A 16,810-nucleotide genomic window follows, 5' to 3' on the forward strand; every position below is an offset into this window, starting at 1 on the left:
GACGGACGGGCGGGCCGGGTCCGGACGGACGGGCTGGGCGGTCCGGACGGACGGGCGGGCCCGCAGCGCAGCAGCCTCCGCTTTCCGCCAAACCAAAGTAGCACGAACGGCGCTCTGTCGGTTTTCAACAGCCTCAGCAGAGGTTTCCTGTGTGCGAACATGAATGCGGACCTAGAGGAGCAGGAAGACGAACTGCTCGCGCTCCAGAGTATCTTCGGTTCAGAGGAGTTCATCCGGAATGAGTCGAAAGCTGCCGGAGAAATCCGAGTGTCTGTTGAGCTTCCTGCGGACTTCACGGTTGTTCTGAAGGAGGGTAAATAAACACATACCGCCCCATATTACTTAGGAGTCGTTTCAAAAGTAAACTTGTCTGCTTTGAGGAAAGACTGCTTTCATGTTTGTGTTTAAAATTATCGAATTTATTAATTCCCTACAAATAGCTGAAAAGCGTTATACGTAAGTAAAATAAGTAAGTGAAAGGTTAAATCTGATTGATTGGCCCAATCTTATAGTTTGGATAATTGTATATTCTTATCTATCTGCTTCTTAGGTGTTATTTCAAAGTGAGATTTTTCAAAGTTTAGCTGTTTCAGTGTAAATGTATTATTATTATTATTATTATTATTATTATTATTATTATTATTATTATTATTATTATTATTATTATTATTATTATTATCACATTATTACATTATTATTATTATGTAAAATCCTAAACAGCAACTAACTAAAAAGGTCAAAATGTAAATGTAGGTGGATAAAACCACATGTTTTAATATATGTAGAGTGATGCACATTAATACACTGTTTGCGTTGTTTTTCTAAGGTGAAACACTGAGGCAGTACGACATATCATTCCTTCCACCTCTCTGACCTTCGAGCTTCCTCACCACTACCCGTCCTCGTCTCCTCCCTCCTTCTCCCTCGCCTGCTGCTGGCTGACACACACGCAGGTAATCAACAGAAGAACTGACGTTTACGGCCTCTGATAAGTGGTTGCATCAGCGTCCGCGTCTGCTTCTCCGTCCACAGCTCTCAGCGCTGACTGCTCGGCTCATTGAGCTCTACCAGGCCACCGGGGGTGCTGTGGTTCTGTTCTCCTGGGCCCAGTTCCTTAAAGAAGAAACCCTCTCCTTCCTGGGCCTCCATAATGTCCTGGAGCTCCCCTCTGATGAGGATGTCCAGCGTGACCCTGAATCCAACACAGGACGTGAAAAGCCTCTTCCTTCAGAGAACAGTTTGAAAAACATTTCTGATGATTCAGTCCCTGTAGGCGAGAAGAAGGCAGAACGAGCCTCTCAGCCCTCAGAGTTCAAGGCTGACTTCAAGAACGAAGGAGCTGCTTCTCTGTCAGACTCCACCTCAGAACTTCAAAAAGCCCAAACACTGTTCTGGCCTCAGCCTGTCACAAATGCTCCTGTCCAGGATCTTGATCCACCAAGCCGAGCAGAAGCAGAAGGCGTTTGCCAGCACGCTGTTTGAATGCGGCGTGTGCTTCATCACCGCGCCTGGTTCTGAGTGCGTGCAGCTGTCCGAGTGCCACCACATCTTCTGTCAGGCGTGTCTGGCCGAGTTCTGCAGGGTCCGGATAACCGAGGGGACCGTCCGGGGCCTCACCTGCCCTCAGGCAGACTGCACCGCCACGCCGACACCTGCCACAGGTACTGCAGGGCTTTGTATTGAGCATCATATTGTATGTTCTGTCCACATGCTATGAACTACTGAGCTCGACAGACAGACGGACGCTGTTCATGTGGGTAAGATGCGTTCCTCTGTTGGTAGGTGAGGAGTCTGGTTGGAGACGAGCTGTTCAGCCGCTATGATCGCCTCCTGCTGCAGTCGACTCTGGACCTAATGTCTGGTGTGTTCCTCTCCTATTCTGGTCTTTATACCAGCAAATGACCATGGCCAGTCGAACTAAAGCCGAATGAGAGCTGATTTGCTTTGCATGGTCATTCATCAGAGCTTCTGTGCCTGTCTGGGTTCACACAGATGTGGTGTACTGCCCTCGCCGCTCCTGCGGCTCTGCTGTCATCCTGGAGAAGTCCAGCACCGCAGCTATGTGCTCCGTGTGCAACTTTGCCTTTGTGTCACCTGCAGGAAGACGTATCACGGAGCTGAGGACTGTTACGCACCCAAACAGCAGAAAGAGGATGAGCTGGAAGAGATTCTGGACCTGCCAGAGACAAATGGTACCAGAAGCAATATCTACATCTACATCTATATCTAGTAGAATATACATCTATATTTACATCGATATCTATAGAGCGACGCGAGATCGAGACATGCGACAGCTAGAGTAGAGATCGACAGGGATTAGCGACATGGACAGTCAGAGCGAGAGAGCGACAGCGAGAGCTACAGTCGAGCAGATGATCGACATCTATATCGATATCTATATAGACGTATATATCTACATCTATATCTATATATCTACATCTATATCTACATCTATATATATCTACATCTATATCTACATCTATATATATCTACATCTATATATATCTACATCTATATCTACATCTATACATATCTACATCTATATCTATATCTTAACTATTTCTATATCTAGTCATTAATATCATTGGTTGTTGAACTGTTGGCTTTTTTGTGTCTGTCTGTGTGTGTGTCTTAGAGGGAATAAAGGCTCTGATGGACGACTACACCAGTGGCAGCGCAGAGAGGAAGCGTCTGCGGAGAAGAGATACGGGCCGCAGCGTGATGCTGTTCACTATAGAGGAGATGTTGTCTAACGAGTGGATGAAGGGCAACAGCAAGAATTGTCCTCACTGCTTCTCTAAATAGAGGTTTTGTATCCACAGGGCCTTCAGAACATTCCTATTTGAAGCTTCTATTACAGGTTGTGTTCTGTGCTGTAGAAAAACGGAGGCTGTAACATGATGACGTGCTTCAGCTGTGGGCAGTTGTTCTGCTGGGTCTGCCTGGCCCGGCTGCCGATCAGAGGTTCTGACCTGCGAGCCTTTGACAGACCCTGCTCGATCTGCTCGTACTTCTGGACCAGAAGACGTCCTGACATTTTATAACAATGACTGGGTCCTGTTAAATTATTAATACGCTTGATTTTATAGACTCTAATTTAGTTTTCTTAATTTGTCATCTCTGTGTAAATACGTACAGCACAACATCATGTTTGTCCCTGTGAAAATGTAGTCTAACAACCTCATTAAACCAGGCTCCTGCTCCCAACACACTCCTCAGCCTCATTTATCTGTCCTTCATTGGCTGGTTTACGTTACTTTACCAGTTTTACAACTGACTGATATGGATTATAACAGGGCTGCTGAGTTACAGCAGCTTCCAAATGACGTCCTCAGATCCAACATTATTTACAGCTGATACTGGATCAGCTCATACTGTAGACTCCAAAGACCTGCAGTAGTCTGTAGTGTGAGTGAGTGCATGTGTATGTGACCCTGTCATGACCTGGTGAACCCAGAATGGGGAAATATGCATATCTCATGAATTCATGGTGCGTTCACTGACACACATCTTGTGTCATGTGTTGCAGAAAAATGGAGGCTGTGACATGATGGTGTGCCGCTGTTGTACACAGAGGTTCTGCTGGGCCTGCCTGTCTAGACTTTCATCAAGACGTGAACGTGTTGGTGACTGCTCATCCTGCGCATTGTGGTAGCCTCCATCCTTCAGATGCTCTCACTCACTTTTACTTGTTCTCTCAGTGAGTAAGAGCTTATTATGATCCCAGCGCAACAAAGCTGTTTAATAGAAATGTCATATGGTCGGATTCTCCCATCAGTCAAAATAAATCCTTAAGTCGTATTGTGTTATGACCAGTAGAGGGCGCTACTTAACCACAATAACAAAACCTCTATGTTTTTTAGGTTCCATCCTTCTTAACGTTCTTAATCGTTGCACTTTCTAGGCTCTGTCGTTCAACTGTTCGTTTAATTGTGTCTCCCATATAATCACTCAATCAGTTTTTGTAATATAATGTATTTCTTCATGTGAAGACTTTATGCATATTCCATAAAAAATAAGCGGATATTGATGCTTAAAAGCCTTGAATGTTTCCAGGTCAATAGAATGAGCTCAAAAACTTGTATGAAATGTGCTGTAAATCTGTGCTGGTTGATCTGCTGCTCAGTTGATGACCTGTCACTGACGTTTAAAGGCTCTTATGTGAAAAAACCCACAGATGTTTTCCTTTAGACACTTGAGACCTTTTCTACTGTTTGGAATGAAGCTCTCAAAGTATGACATCACCTTCAACTGCAACTATTAGTATTGTGGATATTTAAATTCATGTCATTTAGAGAGAGAAATCTACAGCTGCCTCTCATTACGACAAGAAACCCTGGCTGTCACTCTGTGTTTGTGTATGTGTTTGTGCACGTGTCCACAATCAACAACTGCATGTGAAGACGTTTGAGCAAAGATTAGAAATTATGATGAGTTTAAAGTGAACGAGTATCACACAGACCTGTTTCCTGTCGTCAGGTCTGAGGTTCAGGGTGAATCCTCAGTGGAGGGCGTGGCAGGACGCGCCTGCTCCGCCCACGGCTGTGCTGTGGTCTGACATTTTTAACTGTGTTGTGCTTGTGACCACATGAAAACACCTACGGTGAAATCAGTGACAGGGATGAAGCCACAGGTGTAACGCGTCAAACACACAGAGATCAGCGGCTGCGATGCTGCTTTCATGCAAAAACGTGCATGGATATTGAAAAGTATTAATGAATCACATGCAAGAAATGGTTAAGGTTAGAAACAGGAGCAAATTCACAATAAATGTACTTTTATCCCATGTTTATTGGACCTATGTAAACCTGGACGTGATGAATAATTAAAGACAGCTGGACTGATCTAATGTGTCTGTGCTCAATGTAAAAACTAATAAGTTGAAGCCAGAACACCAGATTTCAGACAATCTGCTCTGCTTTTTTTTGAAATTGTGTTGACAAATAAAGAAGCTACTCGAGCCACAAGCGCAGCTTCCACTGGCAAAAGCAATAACAAGGAGTAATGAGTGAATCTGGGTTATCTGCGATAGACTGTGGACGGCAGCTTCTCCCTGTGAGCCAATAAGAGCATCTGCTAACAGAACTGTCATTTCCTCGGTTGGAGCTGAGCCGCGGATGAGAAACACACTCACACAGAATCACAGACTCAGCTCGGTTATTATTATTATCTGCACGTTTATTTATCCGTGAGAAAACACACACACAGCTCAGATGTCAGTCGTCCAGGCGCTCGGTCGGTCTGTGGTTTTATTGGCATCATTGTTCAGAGGCACTGAAAGTGTGCTGAGGTTTTCACAGAGCACAGGAGCAGAAAGCGTAGATCCAGGGCCACTGCTAGGAGTTTGGGGCCCGGCAGCACATGGAGCTGAGCTGAGGGGTCCCGACCCGGCCTCGGGCTTCAGACCAGCACGAACGCAGGCAAACAGCAGATCTGCATCAGGAGCCTGACACTGGGACCGACTCCCTGATATCCTCCTCCTGGCTGAGAGTTAGATGAGAAACTGCAGGGGGGAGCAGCTTGTGTGGCTCTGTTAATCAAGAGACACTTGCAGAGCTTATGCAAAATCTGGATGCATGTTAATTAGTGAGTTTAAAGCTGTTAAGATCCATATTTCTGAGCCTGGAGAAAGGCTAAGCTTGCTGCCTCTCACTGTCTCCATCCTTTAAGCTGAGCTACGCTACGATAATCACCTTCTGCTCCAGACCTGCCTCCTCAGCTCACAAGGAGGTCAAAGGTCGTCATCAGAAAACTATCCACCCACTAAACAGCATCTTGCAAATCTTGATATGAAACATTTTTTGAATTGGGGTCTTTGTAGTAAATCCTTTGCCTGCGCTTCACAACACAACGTTACATAACTGTTCTTTCAACGTTTTTTTCCAGGGCCCTTTGGTAGATGTGACTCTCTTCAGAGCATCCTCACATCACACTTCATCTCTCCACAGTAATTAAATATGACTTCACTAACGCACAAAATAAAACAGATACAGTTCAAATGGTGTAATATGTAAAACTGTCATTTACAATGAAGCAGTTGAGGAGTAACTTAATTTCTACAGTACGTTATGATGCTGAGACACATCAGCCTTCAGGTAACAGCATTGGTTAATTATGTACAGTACAGTATATACATCTATATCTATTTATATATAGACATATATAGAAAGAGCTACTCAATAAGTTTACACATTTAGAAGAGACCAAACAGAAACAACACAGGATGTGTCTGATTTCTTGAACGCCTACTGTCCAAACGTAAACCTCTCATCACATAGGATTTGATTTATTTACTTATAATGAGGTTCGTTATTTTGCTTTGAACCTTTTAACTCCATGCTTAAAACATTTATATGAGTGTTCAGGATCCTGAAATGGAGAAGCGTGTTTCCGCGTGAAGCGAGCCTCGGTTTACCGGTGGCCTGCCGCGTTTCAGCTCATTAACTCCAAATTGTATTTTCCCTGTTATTTCATCCTGTTTCATCAGGAGCCTGATGGGTTTGAGGCTTTTCTCAGTTAAGTGAAACCGCCTTCTTTCTGAGTTTTTTCAATCCATTATTAACTTTTAACTCGAAGGCTTTGAGTTACGTGGTAATGAGACCTAGATAGAAGGTCCCTTCACTTCCAGGCACTATTGTATGTAGTCCATCTTTAACCTGTGGGTCCAGAGACCCAGTCACCAAATATCACTGCAGAGCCTGCGTCGCCGTTGCCTCGCTCCAAGGCATCACGGGCCAAAGGGGGCGATGACGGTACAGGGTCCAGCAGAAAGCTGGTTTCCCGGCTGTTGTCTCCTGTTACGGCTCTGAGGCAGGAGCTGCTCAGGCATTAGTTCATGCACTCACAGAAGGTGTTCAGTAGCTGCACTGGAGTACGGCTCCTATAAAGGAGCCTGTCATCATAATAAAAGGTTATGCTATCAGCGCTTTCATGTAAGACAAAGCATGTTATTTCCAGGAGGAGGAGGAGGCTATTAACAGATTGCAGCTCCATCGTGAGGGACTGCGTCTCAGCTTTGGTTCCAGCTCCTCTGCTCAGCGTTCGCTCCTTTCGCTGCCTGTTTGTCTCTGCCCGTCACGTTCAAATCCCTAAACACACACACTTTGTCCTCACAGTGTTAATCTCCCTCATGAGTGTCCTCATGTGTGTGACGGGGTGTGTTTGTGCTCTAGAGGCAAATGTAAGATGTGAACAGCTGCCTCCTCCCACGGTGAAGCAAAGCGACCAGAGGAAACGCTTCCACATCAGGCGTCTGACAGAATATGTGGGAGCAGGTACGATGGAGCTGAACGACTGAGACAGGAAGGATTTACATCTGACAGAGCTGTTCAGATAGCGTGTAAGTGACGCTTATTGGCATCTTAACATCTGCATTAAAATCATCTTAACTGCTTTATTGAGGCATAAATAAAACAATAAATATGTAGATTTTATGTCATCTCTGAATGCAATGCCGTAACAGACAGTGTCAAAGTGCCTCGGCCACAATCAAATAAAAACGTCTAGTTCCAAAGCTCGGTCTCAACACGGAGCCAGCGCTGAAAATGTGGACCTGGGTCACACGTTTCTACCAACTGTCTGCAGATCCAGCCAGAACACGAGTCGCTCCTCTGGTAGAACCTGGTCGTGTCCCCTCAGGGAATCAACACAACGGGGAGAATTTAACAGCGTGTCTCTGAAAAGGAATCACCTACGAGCTCGGCACACGTTCATTTGCAATTCGCAAACTAATTGGAGGTTGGAGGATAAATGCTTTCAGCTGCAGAGTCCTGAATGCTGCACGGTTTCTCCTCATGAGGATTCAGCTTCTCCTGTATGGTCCTGATGGCACCGCGGTTCCGACACCCATGACTCCCACACACAACCACACAACCATGACACACAGACACTCACCCAGGTCACTCGGAGTTCCTGATAATTATGAGTATTTACAACATACGCTACTCTACCAATAATAAAAAACACAGGTGTGTTAGTTCTTATCACGAGTTAGTGTTTTATAAGTTGGTGATATTTACATTTCTGTGGGTTCCTTATTTTTAAGATTATTAGGTAACACAGAATATAAAAAAACACAATCAGCGCTGCAGTCATAGCTACCGTTCACCCAATGTTAAGCCAAAGCTCAGCGTGTGTTATAGCGTCTCCACCCTGAAGGCACAGACCGGGGCTGCGGTCACGCCGGACGACGCAGCACATCCTCCGAGCTCGTGGATGTGGAGCTCTGAAACCAGCTGCTGCTGTTGTGCTTTGTTGTGTCGTACTGTGGATTCGATTTCACCTGTAGTCGATTGTAAAGATGTGGAATTTGCTGCGGTGCCGGTTCGACTACGGAACCGTTCAGTTGTTTTGCTGTTGTACCTGAACGCATCTCTGGCTGTACGGGTCTCTATCGCCCCAACGTCTTTGGCTGCAGACGGAGAAAAGACTAGAACTGGTTTAAATTTTGGCACCGGCTCAGAACCAGCTCTCAAACTAGATTGGGTGAAAAAGGGGTTAAGTTGTCCCTGAATCTGCTGCTGCGAAGCCTGTAAAAATAACGGTAAGGCTGATTCCAGCAAAAGAATTCAACTTCACCTTCATCCTCAGTGATGATTACATCTAGAGACTAGTTCGATCTCAATGTCTTCATCCTGTCGCGTTATTGCACCTCCCCTCTTTTCCCTTAGACTCAAACCAGGCGAGATTTCTTTGCAATTCATTTGAATTGAGCAGGGAAGTACATCGATAAAAGGATGATGGCTCAGGTATGAAGCGACGCAGACTTTTTTAAAATTCAGTTTTCTGTTCTGCTTCTAGACTCATATGAAGCCATCAGATCTCCTCATAGCTTCAATTTGACTTGAAATGAATTGCAGCTAAATCTCTTTACTCATCTCTGTACTGCACTATTAACCACTATTTGCTTCCCTGCACTTTGGTCTCGTTCCCTCGTCCCTCATGGCTCTTAGCTGTAGCCGAGGTTCTCCATCTCGTGGCGATACCTCAGCTCAGACATCTTGGCTTTGTGCTGCTTGCTCTCCAAATGCTGCCGGAACTCGGTCTCGTGCTCGGCTCCGCAGTTGCACATGGAGCAGTAGAACTGTCCGCTGGGGGTGACGCACATGGCCAGGTCTCTGGGGATGCGCTGCCTGGGCCTGGGGTTGTAGTACGGCCCTGCGGGGAACGAGCGGACAGGACTGCTCATCCACATGGTGACAGACCATCTAGATCAGTATGTTATCATCACGTCCTGTGTGTGGAACCTGATCTGGACCCCTGAGTCTGATTATGCAGATTGGCTTTTAAACTGACTCTACGTATTCTGACGTCTCTGATATGTCTGTGAACAACACACGTCTGTGGTTCTGGACTCTGGACTCTCTTCTGCGGCTCTGTCTGCGTAGCAGAGGTTTTGTGTGATGGAGGATTTTGATTGGGACCATTCTGTGTCCTGCAACCCTCACATCTGAGACTATTTGTCCCAAATGTGCAAATTTTAGCACAATTTAAGACCCGTTATTAATAAATTATTGATATTATGACCCGTTAGAATTGCACAAGCCCATCTGGGATTACAACTCAGGATCACAGGAATAAGAGCCGTGCTTGTCTGTGTGTGTTAACATGGCAGAAAATGTGATGAAGGAGAGATAAAAACACAGCGAGGAGGCGACCGCAGGAGAGCGCAGCTATTCTGGGGACTGTCCATCAGGAAACTGATTCAATCAGCACAATGTTGCACACGGCAGAGGAAGACGGCTCGCTCTGCTGCATGATTTGCCTGTTTTCATTAAAAACAGCAACATCCAGTTCAATATTCACCACATCACTGATTGGGGTATCTGTCAAACATGAATTTAGCAATTACAGTAAATGCTGCTTTCAAGGACCGTTGGAAATAATGCAACGCAAAGATTCTGTAGCTTCAGTGGCAAAACCCCTCCTTAATTCTGTCATGGTACTGAAATGATTAACCTTATTAATGGTGAGATATTCTATATATTTACCTGGCATAGAAGCAGGCAGCTGGGGGCTGCGGCGGTTTTTGACCAGTCTGTACTCACTGCCGTCTTTCCTGTTTCTTCTTAGCGCCGCCTCAATGCTGCCATCCCTGTAGCATGAAGCCAGAACTGTTTTAATCCAAAAGGTCGCGCAAACATGCAACATATCATTATCTGCTCACATGTCATGTGGCTAATTGATCAACCCAAATTAACCTGGTGGCAGTTTCTTTACAGTAATTGCAGGCTTCCTCTGTAACTTGTATCTATGAGCTGAAGGTTGAGTCAGCTGGATTTCCTCTTTTCAGTAGAAGCGTTTCACCACCAGTCCAGTCGGCTGAAGGCCACACATTTATCATCAGTAAGGTTTCCTCTCCCACCTCTAACGATGGGCTCGTTATGAGAACTAAGGGCTGAGGGTAGTGAGTAGGTGTGAACTCTCCAGCTCCTCCTCCATTGTTCTGTTGGACTTGTGAAGTGGTCTTGATCTTGAACCTCCACTGACGTCGTATGACTTTCCTTTTTACCTTAAGGCTGCAGGAAGCATAACAAACGGGCTTGAAGAACAAACCTACATGTTATTGCAGTTCTGCTGGGCCTCAGCAAGCCGTAGCTTCTTGGCGTGGTTCTTTCCCTGGTAATGTGCCTGTGCAACGGCCAGTGAGCTGAAGGAGGCGTCACACAGCTTACAATAGTCATTCTCCGTGGCCAAGATGACTCGGGTCGCCCCCGTGTACAGCGGCTGCACAAAAAAGACAAAGCGACGCAGTGTTCAGGAGCAAAGAGTGGAAAAAGGAGCAGGACAAACTGGGACCCACTAACCAGACAGTGACCAATCTGTCAGACTGGTGCCACACAGCATTAATATGTAATGAACAAGTAGAGCTAGGATTGTGGGGACTGGACATTTTTCGATACAAGGCTCGTGTGAAGTGACTCTGCAGCTGCTCCACCTCCTCGAGGACAATGACCTCTCTCAGCCAATGGGCCCCTTCTGCATCCGCGTGTCCCTGCACCTCCTCTAATGCTGCGGGGCCTCTGACCTGCCTGCCTGCGTCCCCGTCGCCGCCTCCTGCGCCGGGCGCTGTCTGCCCGGCCTCTGGGACCTCACACATCCTGATGGCTGGAGGCTGCTGGCTGCCGGCGTAGAAGTTCTTCAACTTTTTGCTGTGGTTCTTCCCCTGTGGTCGAATGGGGAGAGTTGTTTGTGTTAACGCCTGACATTTGCTGAATGTGTACGTGTGTGATTCAACCCACTTGGTAGTGCGCCTGCGCCTGCTGAGCAGAGTTGAGCGTCACGTTGCAGAGCTTGCAGTACAGCGGTTTACACAGCTCCTCCAGCCCCACAGAGTCCTCCTGCTCCTCCGCCCCCCCCGGGGAGCTGTCGTCCTGAGGCCGCTCGCCGGCTGCGGCTGCCTGGGCCGGACCAGGCATGAGCCCAGGACCCGGGGGTCTTTGAAGCAGCTGCGAAGGGTCCGGGCAGGGAGCCGGAGGGGAGGCCAGTCGACCGGGGGGCAGCGGGAATCGGCCGACGGCAGGCGCCGCTAACGGTGGGGGAACCAGTGTTTGGGGCGGGGGCCCCAACGGTTGTGTGAGGTCAATCGGTGGAGGCACTACCGCTTGTGTGTGATCTACTGGTGGAGGACCCAGGGTGTGTGCCATGGGAGGAGGGCCCAGTGGCTGAGGCGAGACCATCGGAGGGGGACCCAGCGTGTGCGGGGGTGTGAGGGGGGGGGGCCTCAGCGCGTGAGCTGCAGTTATGGGAGGGGGTCCTAGAGTGGGCGGCACGATTGCCTGAGCAGGGGCGAGGGGCGGTGGGCCGAGAGGCTGCGTGGGCGCCATGGGTGGAGGTCCCAGCTGGTGCAAAGGGTCCATGTGCTGGAAAGGCTGCTGGGGATGGCTGAACAGACCCAGAGGTGGCTTCAACATGGTCCCTGGGCCTGCAGACACCAGAGGCAACGCACAGTCCCATCACCATCACACACACCACCACAGTGCAAACAGGAGACCGACACCATGAACATGTGTGCTGTATGTGGTGCAGAATATTGTGTTTTTGACAGATCGTCAACCCGACAATGAGAAGGAAACGAAGGGCAAACAGACGGCGTTTACTTATTGGAGCAGCGAGGCAGGAAAGATGGAGAATGAATAGAACGCGTTATAGGCCAAAGAAGGTTCACACTCCAGTAGGCACCGCAGCGCTCCGCCCGGCCTGCAGAGCCCGCACTCATGCATATGGGACGTTAAATACGCACACGAGTGCACACGGACATGCTGGAGCTGCTCCGATCGAAGGCGATCACGGCCCTAAATAGGCTCAGACGCTGACAGGCAGCGCTGCGACTGAAGATTTATTCATCAGAGGGGCCGCTGCTGTGCGTCTACAGTGCCATTCCACATGCACATCACCCCGTTCATGGCAGGTTACTGATAGGTCAGCAGCTGCCTCAGTCACAGCGTCAGAGCTTTCAGCCGGAATCCACCGAGACCCAACGGCAGTGATTCACGGACCCAAAATAACCCCCTGGAGTGTTTGTGTTTCCAGCGCTGCTCGCTGTCAGTGCGTCCGTCCAGCGTCTGTGTGTGTGTGTGTGTGTGTGTGTGTGTCTGCCTGCCTGTCTGTCTGTGTGTGTGTGTGTCTGTGTGTGTGTGTGTGTGTGTGTGTGTCTGTGTGTGTGTGTGTGTGTGTGTGTGCCTGCCTGTCTGTCTGTCTGTCTGCCTGCCTGTCTGTCTGTCTGTCTGCCTGCGTGCGTGCGTGCGTGCGTGTGTGTGTGTGTGTGTGTGTGTGTCTGTCTTTCTGTGTGTGTGTGTGTGCGTGTGTGTGTGTCTGTCTGTCTTTCTGTGTGTGTGTGTGTGTGTGTGTGTCTGTCTGCCTGCCTGTCTGCCTGCCTGCCTGTCTGTCTGTCTGTCTGTCTGTCTGTCTGTCTGTCTGTCTGTCTGTCTGCCTGCCTGCCTGCCTGCCCGCCCGCCCGTCTGTGTGTGTGTGTGTGTGTGTGTGTGTGTGTGTCTGCCTGCCTGCCTGCCTGCCTGCCTGCCTGCCTGTCTGTCTGCCTGCCTGCCTGCCTGCCTGCCTGCCTGCCTGCCTGCCTGTCTGTCTGTCTGTCTGTCTGTCTGTCTGTCTGTCTGTCTGTCTGTCTGCTGTCACCTGGCCCGGCTGATCTCAGGGGAAGCTGTGACACACGGGGACACTGAGGGAGTCAGCACAAGCCTCGCCTGGAAGAAGGACCCTGTGGTCACTGAACTAGTTCCCTGCTCGCTCGTATTTGCTGTGTTTTCCCTTTAGGACGTCGTCCCGGCATCTTTTTTCGTAGCAGGCATCCTGAGTTAGCACTAAGTGGACAAAGCTGTTGTAACAGAACATGAAGCGGCAGCAACAGAGATTCAACAAAGAACCAGCAGACTTAAGCACACAGATGCCCGTGAAGCTTAACGCCGGCGCGGGTGGAATAAAAGGCCTCTCTAATCCGTCCAGAACCAGGTCCACTCTCAGGTTATCGCCTCCACCGTCTCAGCAGCAGCAGCAGGACCGCTGACCCATTTACAGGAGGTCCACATCATCTACTGACGATGCTGAAGCTCACAAAACGTACGACTTCTCAACTTGATTTGCATTTACTGAAAAAACATTTCTGTGGACTGATTTCCAAACACTTCAGCTCTAAGTGATCCTGCCTCCTGCTTTTAAGCTTTAAATAACTTTGCATAATAATAACATGCAGCCATTCAAACAGGAACAAACCAGCAGCGTGATGGCGACAGATACACTCGCACAGCAGCACGTTCCTCCTACATTTTACCTGCTCGTGCTTTTGTTCATTATTATGATTATGAGGACGGTTATTTGTTTAGATCTCCCATTGAAGTCACTCGAGTCAGCAAATAGCTTCTTATGGTTTTTATCTGTGACAGTTTAAAGAGAAAATATGTAATTATTGTCCAGGAGAAAGGACAAAGCCATAACACTGTTGTTGGGATTGTGTTTTACAAAGTCCAGTTGTTGATGTTTGAGATTTTATCCCACGTTTGACTCCAGCTTCGTTCCTCCTCCTGTCCTGAAGCCTGAAATTCTCGTGGCCTCCGCTGAGAATCTCTATATAGGCCAAGTGTTGTGCATTTTCTCTAGAGTTTCTCTCGCCGGACCGTGTTGTGTCACATCAATTATGGAGCGATGAGAAGCACATGCCTCCTGCACTTATTCCATCTGCCTCACTGGGCAGTCGGTGAGTGCATTCTGCAATGTCCTGTACTTCATGTACATTGGCTTACAGTAAAACCAGGCGTCCACCTTCACGTCTGAGCAGCACAAAGTGGACTTAACCCCGGGTTCATGCTAATGTAGTGTCCTTGTCCTTGTGATTAACATTAAGCCTCTGAGAACTGTCACCTGGCTGAAATATTAGTGTGATGTTACTACTGTACATGGGTCTAATTATCGCTTCGTCCTTGCTGACATCCTGCTCCTAAAAATACATACGTCCTGCTGGGAACAATATTTAAAACTTCACATTACTTTTTTTTAAGTTACAAGCCTCAAGAAAGTCAAGGTGCTTTGTTAAAACAGCTAATTGTGATGGAACAAAAGTTTTAAATTGCAGCTGTCGTAAACTAATAACGAAAAGGTCACAGATAAGAACCAATGTTTGTTACACAACTTAAATAATTTTGTACGCCGAAAATAATTCAACATATTGAATTGGTGACGCTATTTTGAAGCATTTTCCTCACGGTGCCATTTGACTAGAAGGGAAGTTGAAATCTAAGACCTGGGCCCATTACGAGGTGATCTGATACAAGCAGTAAATCTGCATCACATTTACAGCTACATGATCGTTGTGCCCTCCGAACCGAGGAAGGTCCGCTTGGGCTGCGACTGATCAGGTGCCACGAAGGAACGCGTCACCCGCAGTTGAGCGCGTGAAGCAGCGCAGAAGATCGCCGAGTTTCTGTTTCTTCATCAGCTTCAACTCGCAGCATCCTCGGAGCACTGGATGCAGAGCTACACTAAAAACCCTGAGCCTGAGTCAGATTTTGCATTGCAGCATCCGCGCTCCATCCGCTGGTGCGCGCCTCCAGATGACATTATGACGATGACAGCCAGCGCCACGGCAACCGCTTCCAGCAGCCGCCTTCCCCGGCAGCATCTGCAAACGCCTCCATCCTCGCACATTAGCGCAGTAGCGGCTGATAGTGAGAGGAAGCTCCCGTGCGACAACCCTCCCTTACCTGGCACTCGGGCGAGATAATGGCTGCTGTCACCGTAGCTGACAGGCGGCGACGTGTAGTTCCTGCAGTAGCCGGCACTCTGGTAGTACGCTGCATCCCCGTTCTTCAGCTGCAGCGCCATCATCGCAGTCGCATCCCTTTGCCAACTTCTCCCCCAAAAACCGGGCGTCCAGGCAGGATGACAGCCGCTACCACACGCTCCGACACTGCGGTTCTGACCGGAGGGGGGGTTCCAGGGGGGACTTCATCGCAAACAAGCCCGCCGAGCAAATAAACCGCTGGTGATCACAAATCTCCCACGCTCCCGCTGTCACAGGTGAAAAAGAACGTTTGTCGTTGCAGAACATTGTATTTGTGGGAGATAAACCGGGCCGCGGCTCCTCCACCCCCCTCTCCTCTTGGTACAGTCCATTTCCGATGCCACCGCAGCTGATTTGCATGGGTGGCAATCATAACACATTGTATAAATATGTTACACCTTTGTGATAAGCTCGTGCTACTTGTACTTCGATTTCACGATCCTCTGGAAGAAGTGATTTGGTTCATGCATTGTCATTGTTAGATTTTTAGAAAAACGTAGATAAGCAAGTTTGTAGGGATAATAGAATAAAAAACTTGAAAAGCGATGGTCAATAACCTTGGCACGTGCTTGTGCTGTCATTTATTAGACTGCGTGTATGTTTATTTATAACCCGTCTTATTGCGTTATACATTACAATAAATAACATATATTATTGTGTATAACAGAACTTCATGTATGTTATAAACACAGAAAAACGGAAAAGTAAAAGAAAAATCAACAAAAAAATACGACAAATAAAAGGAAAAATAAAATAAAAAATGACGACATGATCATTAAATAACGGCAAATGACGATAGTCTCACCTGTGTTATCATTCGGTTTCTAAACAGGTTGTCGGTCCGTCGCTGGTCTTTGCCCAGGGGCCACTTTTCTTAGAGTCCATCCAAGGCTGTGGGCCATTTACTTCCTTTAAATGCTCACATATTCCACGCTCATCCTGTTTATTATTAATGTTTATATGCCTGTGTAGGAGGCTGTACGTATGGACTGTACAGGTGTTTGTAAACGTCAGGGAACCTCTGCAAATGAGCCTTGATCAGTTGATATTTGTTGTGAATATAAATGTAGACGGAAATGAGATGCTCTTATTTTTACGTGATCTTGAATGAATTGTTCTGTTTGTTACATTTATATGTTTCTTTCTCGTATCCTGTGTTTACGCAGCTGTAAAGTGTGAACATCCCTCCCTGAGGAGCAATAAACGCTTATCTTATCAAGTTACGAGCTACTTTGCAATAACAAGTAGGTGTCACGCAGCTGAGCAGGAACCGGCTCCTTGTTGTGATGATAGAATCAGAGGGTGCGGGTGTCGCGCTGTTTGCTCGGTAAATCACGCACAGTGTCGCTGCCTCCGTGCGCGTCTGTGCGTGGAGAGGAAGGGAGGAGAGAGGAAGGGAAGGAGGGGAGCGAAGGAAGCGAAGGAGCGGAGCGGAGCAGCGGGGCCCAGACTCAGCGTGGCTGCGATGTCGCAGCGACACGACGCGTCCCGTCCAGCCGCGACACAGCCGCCGACGGCGCC

The 16,810-nt window shown here is 47.9% G+C and overlaps 1 protein-coding gene and 1 pseudogene across 2 annotated transcripts; one reads left to right on the forward strand and one right to left on the reverse strand.

The window, feature by feature from the left end:
• Nucleotides 1-139: 139 nt before the first annotated feature.
• On the forward strand, nt 140-2,805 carry LOC114854744 (E3 ubiquitin-protein ligase RNF14-like; annotated as a pseudogene).
• Nucleotides 2,806-7,991: 5,186 nt separating this feature from the next.
• LOC114853450 (zinc finger matrin-type protein 3-like) lies at nt 7,992-16,550 on the reverse strand. 2 transcript variants are annotated; one of them, XM_029146832.3, is made up of 7 exons: nt 16,095-16,550; nt 15,210-15,516; nt 11,241-11,923; nt 11,027-11,164; nt 10,559-10,725; nt 9,990-10,093; nt 7,992-9,156 (listed from the first exon to the last, which is right to left on the reverse strand). In XM_029146832.3, exons 2-7 carry the CDS (start codon nt 15,331-15,333, stop codon nt 8,948-8,950), a joined length of 1,425 nt encoding a protein of 474 aa, XP_029002665.1. In that variant the 5' UTR covers nt 15,334-15,516; nt 16,095-16,550; the 3' UTR covers nt 7,992-8,947. The 2 variants fall into 2 exon arrangements, with proteins under 2 accessions (XP_029002665.1, XP_055364486.1); XM_055508511.1 differs by lacking the exon at nt 15,210-15,516.
• Between the last annotated feature and the right edge of the window lie 260 nt (nt 16,551-16,810).

This window comes from Betta splendens, chromosome 4 (genome assembly GCF_900634795.4).
Source record: "Betta splendens chromosome 4, fBetSpl5.4, whole genome shotgun sequence".
Classification (NCBI taxonomy): Eukaryota; Metazoa; Chordata; class Actinopteri; order Anabantiformes; family Osphronemidae; genus Betta; species Betta splendens.